At 45.5% G+C, this 16,507-nt stretch overlaps 1 protein-coding gene across 1 annotated transcript in view; it reads right to left on the bottom strand.

Annotated features, from left to right (window-relative positions):
- The window catches only part of SPTLC1 (serine palmitoyltransferase long chain base subunit 1), an 82,435-nt gene that overhangs the window by 36,478 nt on the left and 29,450 nt on the right, over positions 1-16,507 (bottom strand). The window contains exon 5 of the mRNA XM_017854452.1: positions 16,364-16,436. Within this exon, the coding sequence (XP_017709941.1) occupies positions 16,364-16,436 (73 nt within the window). The remainder of the gene's footprint in view (positions 1-16,363; positions 16,437-16,507) is intronic.

The following is a 16,507-nucleotide window of genomic DNA, read 5'->3' as shown; positions in this document are numbered from 1 at the left end:
TTAGAATCTTAAAAGTTTAAAGCAGTCTTAAAATGAGGCATTATCAAGGAGGGAAAGGGATTTTTAAAAAAATTCCTTTAGCTCTTTTAACTATGGCAGGACCCAAGCCTGGAGGACTAGGTAACAGAGTTTCATGACAGGCCCTGTGTGGGGAGGGCTCAAAGAAGCCAGGCCCCTCCAGTCTTACAGCGCTATGCGAGAAAGGAGCCCACAGAGTTGGATTTTGAGACCCAGGATGAGGGAGCCGTGGTGTGTCTACTGATGAGAACCCAAGCACGGGCAATGGCAGGTGGTCTGGGCATTCCTGAGCTAGGGGCAGCAGAGAGGGCTGACGGCCTGGCAGGAGGCAGCGTATTTACAGACTTCCTAAAGAATGTTACAGAACTGTTAAAATGAACTATTAATTTCATTCCTATCAAATAGTGATAAAATATGTGGCATGCTTCTTCCTATTTGTATGTTAACACAGTCAATATCATTTGATTTCCATTACCAATTGGTTATCGTTATTTTATAAAATGGACACTTTTCATTATACCAATATTAAATAAATGTGGGACTTTACAACACACAGAGTTTAGAAGAACATATCCCAGGTGATCTTCGAGTATAAGATCTCTGACATTACGATCACACGAAATCCAAGGTTGTCTGACAGCCACCCTCTAGGAGAGATGCTATCAGAAAAGGTTTCAGGCAAAATCTAGCAAGAAAGAGGAACACAGCCAAGTAGCTGAGCATGGGTTACTCTTGGGTGTGTCTTCCTTCTCATCCTCATTACTGTTCTCTGAGGGCAACCGCTTTGCCACCTCCCATGTTCCTAGGTAGGAGGCCTCCTTCAAATTATAATGGTGCTTCTAATTGAAAATTTCTGCCACAAACCTTCACAGTTCAGCCAGAAGGACAACCCGGGCCACAATGGTTTGCTTTCATTTGGTATCTCCATTTCAAAAAAAAAAAACATGCTATGTATACAAACTATTTTTGCTAACCACGAAAGGGATTTTAAATCATTCTGTAGACTTCTTAGCTCTAAATGACTCTTTTCAGTGATGAATGATGAGACTGTAAAACTGAGTATGACCCTGTTTCAGGACTTTAGAGTGAGTTAACCCAGTTGATGAAAATCAGCATGTTACAAATCTTCCTATCATTCATTAGGTATACTCGTAACTGTTTATATACAGTTGCCATAAAGTGGGAAGAAGAATCTCTCAACAATAAATCAATGACTTATTGGTTCAAGCATAGTCCCAAAAGTTCAAAAAGACTAGTCTTTTCCTTCTATCAAAAGACACTGGGTTTTAGCTGATGACAGCCTTGCAAAGCAGGTTTTGTGACAGGTAAATATGGGTAACTGCAGAACTTGCTTCTCTTGATGCTCCTTTGTGCAACGAAGCAACTCTCAACCCAAGGGAGCGGAAGGTCACTCATTTTTCTTCAATTTCTGATGTCCTTATCTTCTGTATGTACGATCCATTTCACTAACTGGAGCTGTAGACTTGCATGGAATAAAACAAAAGTACTGTATTCTACAATTCACTGTTAGCACTAAACATGGCAGAGAAGTGACCATGGAGGCAGGTGTCCTAGAATGCCTCCACAACCTCACAGCCCTCAGCACTTGCTTCTCTGGTGTCTGGCTCCTTCACCAGAACCTCAGGGACGGGAGGCCTCATTACCTCCGTCATCACAGAGCTCAGACTGTAGTTAGGTCCGGTGGGGGGTCAGCCCTGGGCAGCCTCGGTGCCTTCCTCTGTCGAATAGTGGGGATAGTCCTATCTTCCTCAAGGGTTAGCAGGAGGACTACATGAGTTAATGCTGATAAAACACTCAGAACACTGCCTGGCATGGAACAAGCAATACGCTATTTAAGAGTTTGTTTAATTACATTAATATTGTAGAATAAAAGAAAAGGTTTTATTTTAAAAGTAAAAACCTGGTCACATTTTAGGCAATCTTCTAATTAAGCTATCTGAATTCTGAATTGTTGAGACTATCTTCTAATAAGAGCCACTTGGTTCAGCTTCTCACTTACAAGGAGGAGAGATTATGACCTTCCTGGTTGTTTTCCAGAGAAAACACCATAAAATAGGTGACTTTGGGACAGTTTAGAAACAAACTACATTTTCTCTTAAGGCCTTCATATTTTTGCATATATACTGTCCTTAAAAAAAATCCCTAGAGGCCAGGTGCGGTGGCTCACACCTGTAATCCCAGCACTTTGGGAGGCCGAGGCAGGTGGATCACCTGAGGTCAGGAGTTTGAGACCAGCCTGACCAACATGGAGAAACCCCATTTCTACTTTAAAAAAAAAAAAAAAATTAGTTGGGCATGGTGGTGCCCGCCTGTAATCCCAGCTCCCCGGGAGGCTGAGGCAGGAGAATCGCCTGAACCTGGGAGACAGAGGTTGCGGTGAGCCAAGATCGCGCCACTGCACTCCAGCCTGGGCAACAAGAATGAAACTCTGTCTAACAACAACAACAACAACAACAACAACAACAACAACACACACACACACACACACACACACACACACACACAAATCCCTAGAGACACGCACAATTTTTTTCTTCTTAAGAATATAAATGGCCGGGCGCGGTGGCTCAAGCCTGTAATCCCAGCACTTAGGGAGGCCGAGACGGGCGGATCACGAGGTCAGGAGATCGAGACCATCCTGGCTAACACGGTGAAACTCCGTCTCTACTAAAAAATACAAAAAACTAGCCGGGCGTGGTGGCGGGCGCCTGTAGTCCCAGCTACTCGGGAGGCTGAGGCAGGAGAATGGTGTAAACCCGGGAGGCGGAGCTTGCAGTGAGCTGAGATCCGGCCACTGCACTCCAGTCTGGGCGACAGAGCGAGACTCTGCGTCAAAAAAAAAAAAAAAAAAAAAAAAAAAAAAAACCCTTAGGTAGTCACTAGAACATACAGGGCCGAATGTCTTTCATGTTTTCACATGCAGTACCTTATGTGATCCTTAGCCAAGTGTTCTAAAGCCATGCAAGCAATGATTGTTCCCGCTTACACCTGAGAAAACCATGATTCCCATGACTGGAAAGAAGAAGTGGCAGATCTAGGAATTTTATGACCAAATTGTAAGGTCCCCTGAGAGCAAGCTGTGCCATGGTCAAGTCATTGTGACCCCTGTGACCCACACATACACATCCAGAAGGTCTCCTGCAGCCAGAAAGTCTGGGACAACAGGCAAACCACGAAAGAAGAAAAATGGCTAGTACCTGTCTCAGCTGATTAGCCAACCTTGTGGCATTCTACCACTGTAACAGGCTCTACCCTAAGTCATCAATCAACCTCGTGACACTGTGCTCTGTAACCTCGTGATAATGTACCTCGCGACATTCTTCCCCTACCTGCAAAAACTGGCCCCTAACTGTAACTTTCCACTGCCTACCCCTAATCTATAAAACCATCTCCAATCCCACCACCCTCTGCTGACTCCCCTTTAGGACTCAGCTTGCTCGCACGCGGGTGAATAAACAGCCTTGTTGCTCACGCTTAGCCTGCTCAGGTTGTCTCCTCAATTACATGCGTGTACAACATTTGGTGCCGAAAGCCCGGGATAGGGGAACTCCTCCAGGAGACCTCTCCCCATCCTCCCCGCGCTCTTCCATAGAAGAGACCTCCCTCAACCTCAGGACCTCAGACAAGTCCCGAGAACACTCCCACCTCTGTCTACGGATCGGGGAAGCTGCCTCGGTCTCTCCTCACCTCTCTCCCTCTTTTTCTCTCTTCAAAATTGAGACAAGGAACCTTCCTCTTGTTTCCTAAATCCAACATTGGTCACGGACTCTTGTTGGGAAGACAGTCTCCCCTCCGTGTTTGGTCAATGCCGGGGATACCAGCCTTGGCCATTTGCCAGCCATACAACCCGGGACCTCCGCTGGGGATGCCCACTGAGGATCCTAGTGGTTGCTCTTTTCCTTGTCTCTTTCTATCCCTCAAACTTTCCCGGTTCCATCATTGGCAACCTCCCGCCCTGTATCCCTCCTTCCCCTCTGGCTTGTGTCCTCAAAAACCTCAAACCTCTTCAGCTTTCACCTGATCTAAAGCCTAAACGTCTAATTATTTTTTCTGTAACATGGCCTGGCCCCAATATAAATTAGACAACAGCTCTCAGTGGACAGAAAATGGCACTTTCAACTTCTCTATTTTGCAGGACTTAGACAACTTCTGTCGCAAAATGGGCAAACAGTCTGAGGTACCCTACATCCCGGCAGTTTTTACACTACGATCTCTCCCTAGCCTCTGCTCCCAATGTGGTCCATCCCAAATTTTCCTTATCTCCTTTCCATCTACCCCTCCTTCTTCCACTCAGGATGCTGACTCCTCTGTCTGTTAACCCCTCCAATCTTTCTCCCCTGACACCTATCCGAACCCGGCCCTAATTCCCCCTCAGAACCCAGTTCTACCCACAACCCACCCGCTTATGCGCCTCCCATTACCACTCCTCCTCACACCTGCTCTGGCTTACAATTTGGCCCTGAGGCCGACCCCCTTGCCCCTGCCCAGCAATTTCCCTTTGAGAGGTGGCAGGAGCCGAAGGAACAGTCCAGGTTCATGTCCCTTTCTCTCTGTCTGACCTTTCCCAAATCAGTCAGCATTTAGGCTCTTTTCCGTCTGACCCCACCAAATATATATAAGAATTCCAATACTTAACACAGTCCTATAATCTCACTTGGAATGACTTAAATGTGATCCTCACTTTGGACCCTAGCTCAATGTTATGCTGATGACCGCCGGAGCTTTGAGCCTGGCCTCCAAGAAGGTGCTAGGGCAGTACCCCGTGAAGACCCCCACTGGTCCTACCAGGCAGGGGCCCAAGGCATAGCCAGGTGGGACTACATGATCCCTTGCCTAGTTCAAGGGCTCCAGAAGGCTGCATATAAAGCCGTCAATTATGACAACTAAAGGAGACCACTCAGAACAAAGGTGAAAATCCAGCTCAGTTTATAGCCCATCTAGCTGCCAGCCTCAGGCGACATACAGCACTAGACCTTGAAGGGCCAGAAGGCTGCCTTATTTTTAACATGCATTGTATTACCCAGTTAGCTCCTAACATTAGAAAGAAACTTCAAAAATTAGAGTCTGGCCCTCAAACCCCACAACAGGAATTAATCAACCCTGCCTTCAAGGTGTTCAATAATAGAGAAGAGGCTGCCAGGTAGCAGCATGCATTTCAGAATGACAAATGCTTGCCTCCGCCTTAAGACAAACCCCAGCTGCACCGCCTACCAGCAAAAACTTCAAGGTGTCCAAACTGCAGCGTTTAACTGCCCCCCCGGGACCTTGCTTCAAATGTCAAAAACCTGTCCACTAGGCCAAGGAATGCCCACAGCCCGGGATTCCTAAGCCATGCCCCGTGTGGGCCCTCACTGGAAGTCGGACTGCCTGACTCTCATCACCACTCCCAGAGATCCTGGCGCTCAAACCCGAAACTCCCCAACCGACTCCTTCCCAGATCTCCTTGGCTTGGCAGCTGCAGACTGATGTTGCCCAAATGTCTCAGAGGCCCCCTGGACCATCATAGACGCTGAGCTTCGGGTAACTCTTACAGTGGAGGGTAAGTCCATCTCCTTCTTAACTGATACGGGGGCTACGCACTCCACATTACCTTCTTTTCAAGGGCTTGTTTCCCTTGCCCCCATCCATAACTGTTGTGGGTATTGACGGCCAAGCTTCTAAACCCCTTAAAACTCCCCAACTCTGGTACCAAATTGGGTAACACTCCTTTATGCGCTCCTTCCTAGTTATCCCCACCTGCCCAGTCCCCTTATTAGACCGAGATATTTTAACTACATTATCCGCCTCCCTGCCTATTCCTGGACTACAGCCACATCTCAGAGCTACCCTTTTATCCAATTCCAAACCTCCCTCACAACCTCCCCTTTCATCTCCCCACCTCAACCCTAAAGTATGGGATACCTCCACTCCTTCCCTTGCAATGGACCATTCACCCCTTATCATCCCATTGAAACATGGCCCTGCTCAACGCCAATACCCCATCCCACAACAGGCTTTAAGGGACCTAAAGCCCGTCGTTACTCGTCTACTACAGCATGGCCTCTTAGTCCCCACCAAGTCCCCTTACAACTCTCCCATCCTACCTGTTCAAAAACCAGATAAATCCTACAGGCTAGTCCAAGACGTTCGTCTCATCAATCAGATTGTCCTCCCCCATTCATCCTATCATGCCTAACCCTTATACACTCCTATCCTCAATACCCCCTTCTACAACTCATTATTCTGTTACTGACTTCAAAGATGCCTTCTTTACCATCCCTTTACATCCCTCTTCCCAGCTCTTTTCACCTTTACTTGGATTGACCCTGACACCCACCAGTCCCAACAACTCACCTGGACTGTCCTGCCCCAAGGTTTCAGAGAGAGCCCACACTACTTTAGCCAGGCCCTCTCCCATGACCTGCTTTCTTTTCATCCATTTGTTTCCCATCTCATCCAATACGTGGATGACCTTCTTTGCAGCCTGTCTTATCAATCTTCCCAGCAAGACACTATCCTGCTTCTTCAACACCTCTACTCCAAGGGGTACAGAGTATCCCCCTCCAGAGCTCAAATTTCTTCCCCTAGTGTTACTTATATTGGTATAATCCTCCACCAGCATAGGCATGCACTTCCAGCAGACCGTATTCAGCTAATTGCCCAAACTCCAATCAGCACCACCAAACAACTACTCCTCTCCTTCTTAGGTGTTGTTGGATACTTCTGCCTTTGGATACCAGGTTTTGCCATCCTGACCAAACCACTCCACAAACTCACAAAAGGAAACTTAGCTGAACCCATAGATCCTAAATCCTTCCCTCGCCCCTCCTTTTACTCTCTAAAAAAGGCCCGAGAGACAGCCCCTACTCGAGCGCTTCCCGACTCCTCCCAACCGTCCTTCCTTCACACAGCAAAAACACAGGGCTGCGCTGTAGGAATTCTTACTAAGGAACCAGGCCCCCGACCAGTACCCTTTCTATCCAAACAGCTTAATCTTACAGTCCTGGGCTGGCCGTCATGCCTGTGCGCCACAGCAGCCACAGCCCTTATACTCTTAGAGTCTCTCAAAATCACAGGCTATGCCCCACTCACCCTTTGTAGCGCTCACAATCTCCGAGACTTAGTTTCCTCTTCACACATAAAACACAAACTCTCGGCCCCTGTCTCCTCCAGCTCTATTCACTCTTTATTGAAGATCCCACAGGGACCATTGCCTTTGGGCCAGACTTCAACCCAGTCTCTCACTTAATATCCTCTACAAATCCTAATCCACATGACTGTATTTCCTTAATCCACATAGCCTCCTCTCCTTTTCCCCATTTCCCTTTTTCCTGTCCCTGACCCAGACCACACTTGGTTTACTGACAGCAGTTCTTCAAAAACCAGTTGATTAACACCAGGAAAAGCTGGATAGGCCATTGTGTCTCACTCATCTTATCACTGAAACTGCTGCACTCTCCCCATTTACAACCTCTCAACAAGCTGAATTAATAGCACTAACTCATGCCCTAATTCTTGGCAAAGGACTGCATGTTAATATGCATACCGACTCTAAATACGCCCTTCACATCCTCCACCACCATGCTGTCAGCTGGGCAGAAAGGTTTTCTCACTACACAAGGGTCCTCTATTATCAATGCCCCCTTAATAAAGCCCTCCTTAAAGCTGCCTTCCTTCCAGCCAAAGCCAGAGTAATCCACTGCAAAGGACACCAAAAAACCTCTGATCCCATTGTCCAAGGCAACACCTATGCCAATAAGACAGTCAAAGAAACAGCAAATTCCCCAGTATCTGCTGCCAGTGGCCAATATTTCTCCTTCTCATCTATCACTCCTACTTCTGAAACTCCTTCTGAAACCTTAACCTACCAGTCACTTCCCACTCAAGGAAACTGGTTTTTACATCATGGAAAGCTCATTCTCCCTGCCTCTCAAGCTTACTCTATCCTCTCCTCCTTTCATGACCGCTTGCATGTAGGATATAAACCTTTAACCCGCCTTTTAGAACCTCTCATTTCTTTTCCAGCCTGGAAATCCATCCTTAAAACAATCACCTCTCAATGTGCTATATGCCACTCTACTACCCTCCACCAGGCCTTCTCAAACCTCCTCCTTTCCTTACACATCAAGCACGAGGATTTATCCCTGTTCAAGATTGGCAAATTGATTCTACTCATATGCCCCATGTCTGGAAACTCAAATACCTCCACCAGATGGGTTGAGGCTTTTCCTATGGGGTCTGAAAAGGCCACTGCAGTTATTTCCTTCTTCTAACAGACATAATCCCCCGGTTTGGTCTCCCTACTTTCATATAATCTGATAACAGGCCAGTCTTCATTAGCCAAATCACTCAAGCAGTTTCCCAAGCCCTCGGCAGTCAACAGAATCTTCACACCCCATATCACCCTCAGTCCTCTGGAAAAGTAGAAACAGCCAACGGCCTTTTAAAAACACACCTTGCTAAACTTACCCACCAGCTTAAAAAAAACTGGACCACTCTCCTACCCCTTGCACTCCTCCGAATTCGAGCCACACCCTGGGAACCCACCGGGTATAGTTCATTTGAACTCTTACATGGCTGCACCTTTCTGCTGGGGCCCAACCTTATTGCAGACACCAACCCTCTTGGTGATTATCTTCTGGTCCTTCAACAAGTTAGACAGGAAATCCACCAAGCTGCCAATTTCCTTTTACCTACTCCAGATACCCAGCCATATAAAGACACCCTAGCCAGACGGTCAGTTCTTGTTAAGAACCTAACCCCTCAAACTCTACAACCTCGGTGGACAGGACCTTACCTGGTCGTCTATAACACCCCAACCACAGTCTGTTTGCAGAACCCTCCCCACTGAGTTCATCGCTCCAGGATAAAACTGTGCCCATCAGACGATCTGCCTCCTCCTGAAGTCGCAAGTACTCTCCCCCACTTCCCTTAAACTTACCCGCATTCCTGAAAAAGAACAATAACGCTGTATACCTTTTATTTACAGTAGGCCTTTACACAGTCACCCCACTATTTAAACTCTGTCTACTCATGCCCCCAAGTCACCATTCTCACCTACTTCTAAATGCCCTGCTTTTGTCTATACTACTGGTTCACGCTTTTCCTCCAGACCATTGTAGCTGATATCTCATGGTGTCACCCTCAAGCTGCCACCCTTAACTCTCTCGGAATGGACAGATGACCTTCTATGGCAAGGTACTCTCCAATTCTTCCATCCCGATGAAGTTCTTTTCTTTTCTTTTGAGACGGAGTCTCGCTCTGTTGCCCAGACTGGAGTGCAGTGGCCGGATCTCAGCTCACTGCAAGCTCTGCCTCCTGGGTTCACGCCATTCTCCTGCCTCAGCCTCTCGAGTAGCTGGGACTACAGGCGCCCACCACCTCGCCCGGCTAATTTTTTTTGTATTTTTTAGTAGAGACGGGGTTTCACCGTGTTAGCCGGATGGGTCTCGATCTCCTGACCTTGTGATCCACCCGTCTCGGCCTCCCAAAGTGCTGGGATTACAGGCTTGAGCCACCGCACCCGGCTTCTTTTCTTTTCTACTTACTCTTTGTCTCACTCCCGTTCCCTTGCCACCCTCTACCCCTCCCTAATTATCTCCAGTATACCATCAACCTCGTCCACTCCCTCCTCACCATCTCCAATCCTTCCTTAGCCAGAGATTGCTGGCTATGCATTTCCCTCTCTTCCTCCTACTACACAGCTGTCCCTGCCCTGCCAGCCGACTGGGCAACCTCCCCCATCTCCCTACACCTCCGAACCTCTTTCAATGGCCAATACCTTTACCCTCCCAAACAACTTCTTTACTTCCTAGAAAAATACAGCAAAAACTCCCCTGATATCTCATACCAACAAGCTGCTGCTCTCCTCCGTACCTACCTATGAAATCTATCTCCCTCAATTCCATACCCCCCGTTCTTGGACCCCTCTACACAAACAACTATCCCCACTGCTGCTCCCTTACGTGTCTCCCGACAATTACCTACTAGAATTACCTTAGGTTACCTCCTGTCTTCCTTATGTTCCTTTACTCTTCACCTCCAAGGCCCTGCCACCCACATTAACCAAAATATTTGAGCATTCCAACTTTGTATTACAGAAAATCCCTCCCTCATCACTAACAGTCTTAAAAACATCAGTAGCAACTTTTGTCTAGGAAGGCACTTACCCTGCCTCTTGTTTCATCCTTGGCTACCCTCCCCTTGTTCAATAGATTCCCCTCCAAGACCTTCCTGCCTGCTTACACCTAATCTCATAAATAACAGTGAATGGCTACTTGCAGATACCAAGCACTTTCCTTTACACCATGGAAACAGAACCTCTCCCTCTACACAGTTACCCTACCAAACCCCACTACAACCTCTAACAGCTGTTGCCCTTGCTGGATCCCTAGGGGTCTGGGTGCAGGACCCCGCTTCCAGAACACACTCATCTTTTTACCCTGCACTTCCAGTCTGCCTGCCTCAAGAACTTTTTTCTCTGTGGCTCTTCCATCTACATGTGCCTCCCTGCCAACTGGACAGGCACCTGCACTTTAGTCTTCCTTACTCCCAAAATCCAGTTTGCAAACGGAAGCAAACAACTCCCCGTTCCCCTCATAACTCCAACACGACAAAAAAGGGTCATCCCATTAATTCCCCTGATTATAGGACTGGGAGTTTCAACTGCTGCAATTGGAACAGGAGTAGCAGGCCTTACAACTTCCATCATCACATTTCACAGTGTTTCCAGTGACTTATCTGCTAGTCTTACCCATATAATTCAAACACTCTCTGTTCTCCAAGCCCAGGTGGATTCTTTAGCCGCAGTTGTCCTCCAAAATCGCCGAGGCCTCGATCTGCTTATTGCTGAAAAAGGAGGATTCTGCCTATTCTTAAATGAAGAGCGCTGCTTTTACTTAAATCAATCAGGCCTTGTATATGACAACATCAAAAAACTTAAAATTTGTGTGGTGGTATGGAGAGATGATGGGCGAAGTTTCTCAGGGCTTCTTCGAGCAGGTTTAGGGGCAGCGTGGGAAGCTGAAGTGGGAGAGATTAAACAGAAGAAAGATCTTGGGGTAAGGGGTGATATTGTGGGGTGACACAGCGAGCCCAAAAGCTCGATAATCAAGCAAATAGTTTCACTGGACCTACCCCGCCATTCTCTGGCTTAGCTCACGGCTCCTCCCACTGACAGGCCCCTCCGCGCTCATCCTTCTCCTCCTCCTGTTTGGACCTTGTCTTTTACAACTCATCTCTCAGTTCACACAAAATCGCATCCAAGCTATCACTAATCAGTTCATACGACAAATGCTCCTTCTAACAAACCCACAATATCATCCTTTACCCCAAGATCTTTCTTCTGTTTAATCTCTCCCACTTCAGCTTCCCACGCTGCCCCAATCCTGCTTGAAGAAGCCCTGAGAAACATCGCCCATCATCTCTCCATACCACCCCAAAACTTTTCACCACCCCAACACTTCACTACTCTTTCCCATTTTAATTTTTCATTGTTAAGATAAAAGGACAGGAATGTAAGGTCCCCTGAGAGCAGGCTGTGCCACAGTCAAGCCATTGTGACCCCTGTGACCCATACATACACATCCAGAAGGTCTCCTGCAGCCAGAAAGTCTGGGACAACAGGCAAACCACAAAAGGAAAACGGCTAGTACCTGTCTTAGCTGATTAGCCAACCTTGTGGCATTCTACCACTGTAACAGGCTCTACCCTAAGTGATCAGTCAACCTCGTGACACTGTGCTCTGTAACCTCGTGATAACGTACCTTGTGACATTCTTCCCCTACCTGCAAAAACTGGCCCCTAACTGTAACTTTCCACTGCCTACCCCTAATCTATAAAACCATCTCCAATCCCACCACCCTCTGCTGACTCCCTTTTCAGACTCAGCTCGCTCGCACGTGGGTGAATAAACAGCCTTGTTGCTCACACTTAGCCTGTTTCAGATTGTCTCTTCAATTAGGCACGCACATAACACAAATGTTCTTCCTACTGAAAAGGGTAGTCATGGATTAGTTGACTGTTCTAAAACAAAGAAGGCAAATATTTTTATAAACTACTGAAATGAACAACTTTTACTCTAGACTGGCTCTAGAACACAATTAAATGCTATTATCTCTCATAATGAAACCTTGCCACCCAATTGTTTTTTGACCTAGTTTAAGACAATGAATCATTACATATGCAAAACAGACCCCAGGGAACCAGGGATAAATCACATGTGAATAAGACCTAAATGTACTAAAAACAAAGAAAGAAACAAACAAAAAATTTACCAACAGACACTATCCTAAGTACAACGGGATCCCACTGGCCTTAGAGGAAAGGAAGGTTCCATGACTCAATGAAACCACTTGCTGAGTTCTAAAATACACATCAGTCGGTGGGAAGAAATCTAGTTCACATGGTCCTAAGGCAACTGTTCTAATAACTTGCTGAGTTCTACTAGCCTGGCCTTGAGGAGGTAGGGGAATGTTTAGCCTTAAAAAACTAGATGAATCTTAATCCAGTCATTGCTCCATTACTTTTTCTGAATTAATCATTTAACAGATATGTTACCATGAAATAGTAAACAAGAGAGAATGTTTAATAAGGAAATTGACTCTTAAAAGTGATTCACATTCACTATTTCATGAGTTGGGAAGAAAGCTACAAGGGGTGTGCTTTGAAACTAGTTGCGCTGCGTTGGAGGGCAGGAAAGATAATATTAAAAGCAATCATGTGGGAGTCCAGGGAAAGCTATCCTACACTTCAAATTCAACTCTTCAAGAATACATAAGCAATTGTAAACAAGAGAAACAGCGCTTCATGTCTGCGTTATTGCTCGGTGCAAAAGGCAAACATCCCCTACGTATTTAGAATAATTTAAATGTATACAGTATTTTAGACATACAATTTAGCCTTAGGTGACTTCATGCAGCTTCTCCAATTGTAACTAATGCTAAAACTTCAAAGCATTTTAATAAAGCTATAATAATTCAAGTTATTACTTCCAGAATAAGAAAAGACACAGAAAAAAATCCTGTCGGAAAATTCAAAAAGTACAAATATGGGCAATATATATATTTAAAGAAAGGAAAAAAGATGACAAGTAAACATGGGCAACTGTTAAGAATGAATAAATCCATGTTTACCTGAAGGACAATGCACTCAGAAAACATTACACGTTACTTTAAGTTGTAGATTTGGTGTCTTGTTTGAAAACAGTCCCACTGCAAATTATCTTGCAACCTTTGTCCAGAAGCCACAGTCTGTCTGAACCTGCACCTATAGCTTTAGGATAAGGATGATTCCTACCCTAAAGTGACCAATAAAGTGGCTTACAAAGGATCTACGCTTGTGCGTTCATTGCCTCTGACTGCCGTTAGACATCTGAAGGATAAAACCCAGTTTAAATTTAAAACACACTCACTTCAACAGCAAGGTACAGAACAATGTGTATGGTATGTGAGCATTTTTCTAAGAATAGGAGAAAAAAATAAATATGTGGAAGTGGTTCACATATGCTGATAAAAGGTCTCTGGAAGAATTAATAAGAAACTACTGATAGTAGCTTGTCTTCTTTAGGTGGTAGGATGGCAGTGAGGAAAATAGGACCTGAGGTTAGGAGATTACTCATGTCTATCTTTGTACACTTTGTGAAGTTTCTATCATGTATTGAATTACCCAATCAAGAAAATTAATTAAAAAACCATTAATCTAAAGATCCCATGTTTGGAAATATCTAGCATGCTATTATGCAGGTGATCCAAAGGGAAAGGTGACTGGGATATTTTAACAATATATTTCACAGCTTTCAGAAAACTTGAAGATTTGAAACTTTCACAATTGGACTTGTCAATAAATCTCTCGTTTGTCCAGATCAAGACTCAAGCAGGGCCAAGGTTACACATGCAATAAAACCCACTAGAAAGAGAGGCATTTAAGAAACAATTCCTTTACCTCAGCAGGCAGTCACAGAAAGCCTTCATCAGATTACAACTGACAACCCCATAAAATGTGACTTTTCTAGTTTTCTAATACCTGCCAAGAAAATAATTCTCTACCAATTAAAAACCAAGCAAACAACTCCTGTTTGTATTAGACTGGAGGAAAGTGGGAAGCTCTGATACGAGCTCATTTCTTCGAACTTGCCATCAAGAATGGAAGTCAGGATACGTGGCTTATATTATTATTATTATTATTATTATTATTATTATTATTATTTTTGAGATGGCCTCACTCTGTCATCCAGGCTGAACTGCAGTGGTATGAACACAGCTCATTAGAGCCTCAACCTCCTGGGATCAAGGGATCCTCCTGCCTCAGCCTCCCGTGTGGCTCGGACTACAGGTGCACACTAGTGCCCAGTTTATTTTTATTTTTTGAAAACACAGGGTCTCGCTACGTTGCCCAGGCTAGTCTCAAATGCCTAGGCTCAAGCAATCCTCCTTTCTCGGCCTCCCAAAGTGTTAGGATTACAGGCATGAGCCACTAAACCTGGCCAGTTTCTAATTTTAGGGTTAGAACTAAAAATTTTAAAGATCACTTCCAGCTGTAGGATTCCTGGACACTAATTTGCCTCATCTGTTTCCAAGACAAATAATGTAATCACCAAACTAGCTTAGGGATAACGTAAGGTGCTCCCTTACGTAAAAAAATCACAAAAGTAAAAAACTTAACTGTTCAAGTAAAAAACCACAAAAAGATCCAGAAATGGAAATAAGGATAGAAGATGGAAGATATTTCCCTTGCTCTGCTTTCCCCACACTGTGACATTTTATAAGCCAAAATGTTATTTCCAGCAAAAAATTCATCTCAACAATTTTATTTATGTATTTACTTATTCAGAGACAGAGTCTCGCTCTGTTGCCCAGGCTGGAGTGTACTGGCGTGATCTTGGCTCACTGTAACCTCTGCCTCCCAGGTTGAAGTGATTCTCCCACCTCAGCCTCCCAAGTAGCTGGGATTACACATACCCACCACCATGCCCGGCTGATTTTTGTATTTTTAGTAGAGACGAGGTTTCACCATGNATTTCCCTTGCTCTGCTTTCCCCACACTGTGACATTTTATAAGCCAAAATGTTATTTCCAGCAAAAAATTCATCTCAACAATTTTATTTATGTATTTACTTATTCAGAGACAGAGTCTCGCTCTGTTGCCCAGGCTGGAGTGTACTGGCGTGATCTTGGCTCACTGTAACCTCTGCCTCCCAGGTTGAAGTGATTCTCCCACCTCAGCCTCCCAAGTAGCTGGGATTACACATACCCACCACCATGCCCGGCTGATTTTTGTATTTTTAGTAGAGACGAGGTTTCACCATGTTAGCCAGGCTGGTTTTTTTTTTTTGAGGCGGAGTCTCGCTCTGTCGCCCGGACTGGAGTGCAGTGGCCGGATCTCAGCTCACTGCAAGCTCCGCCTCCTGGGTTTAAGCCATTCTCCTGCCTCAGCCTCCCTAGTAGCTGGGACTACAGGCGCCCGCCACCTCGCCCGGCTAGTTTTTGTATTTTTAGTAGAGACGAGGTTTCACCATGTTAGCCAGGATGGTCTCGATCTCCTGACCTCGTGATCAGCCCGTCTCGGCCTCCCAAAGTGCTGGGATTACAGGCTTGAGCCACCGCGCCCAGCCAACCAGGCTGGTTTTGAACTCCTGACCTCAGGTGATCCACCCGCCTAAGTCTTCCAAAGTGCTGGGATTACAGGCATGAGCCACCATGCCTGGCTTGAACAATTATTTAATAACATTTTCAGGAGCAAAGAATATACACTTAATAAAAACAACCATAAAATGCCAGAGTCTTTTTTGATGACTCCCAGGGAATTCACTGTATTTGAAATCATCTACTCATTAAATATTTAATTGGCCTGTTTCTGGGTTATCCATACACAAGGAAATCAATGATCCTTCATCTTCATTCTAGAAAGAAAAAACCTACACTTTATCCCCCCTCCCTCCACCCCAGGCAATCTGCTCTCCACTTTCTTCCTAGAGCTGTTTCTCAGCCCCCTGCATGGCTAGTCATGGCAGGGGTTCTGCTCTCATCAATGGACTGTGGGCAGAAGTATGAGGCCATCTCCCCTGCATAAAGAGTACTGCTGCTCTGCCCTCATTTCCCCACACTGCAAACCCCACACATGCACACGAGGATGAGCCCACCATGCCCGGCTAATTTTATTATTTTTTGTAGAGACAGGGTCTCCCTATATTGTCCATGCTGGTCTCAAATTCCTGGGCTCAAACAATCCTCCCACCTCAGCCTCTCCAAAGTGCTGAGACTACAGGTGTGAACCACCGTGCCTGGCCTAAAATCGAATCTTGACTATTGAAAGTAGTAGTCTGAAAGAGAACACAACAAAAACTTACCAAATGTGCCATAAAATCCTCTGGGTCCACAGGTCCCCACACCATACTTCTTTAAAGATGCTAAAGCTGCTGCCTTTATTGAAATAAAATAATTATACTTTAATAATTTATCTTTAAGAGTTCAAAACTAACATTTCCTATTTT

The sequence above is a fragment of the Rhinopithecus bieti genome, unplaced genomic scaffold (assembly GCF_001698545.2).
Source record: "Rhinopithecus bieti isolate Rb0 unplaced genomic scaffold, ASM169854v2 scaffold_38761, whole genome shotgun sequence".
NCBI lineage: Eukaryota > Metazoa > Chordata > Mammalia > Primates > Cercopithecidae > Rhinopithecus > Rhinopithecus bieti.
Note: the sequence above shows the minus strand (reverse complement) of the source record. Positions and strands in the feature narration are given on the sequence as shown.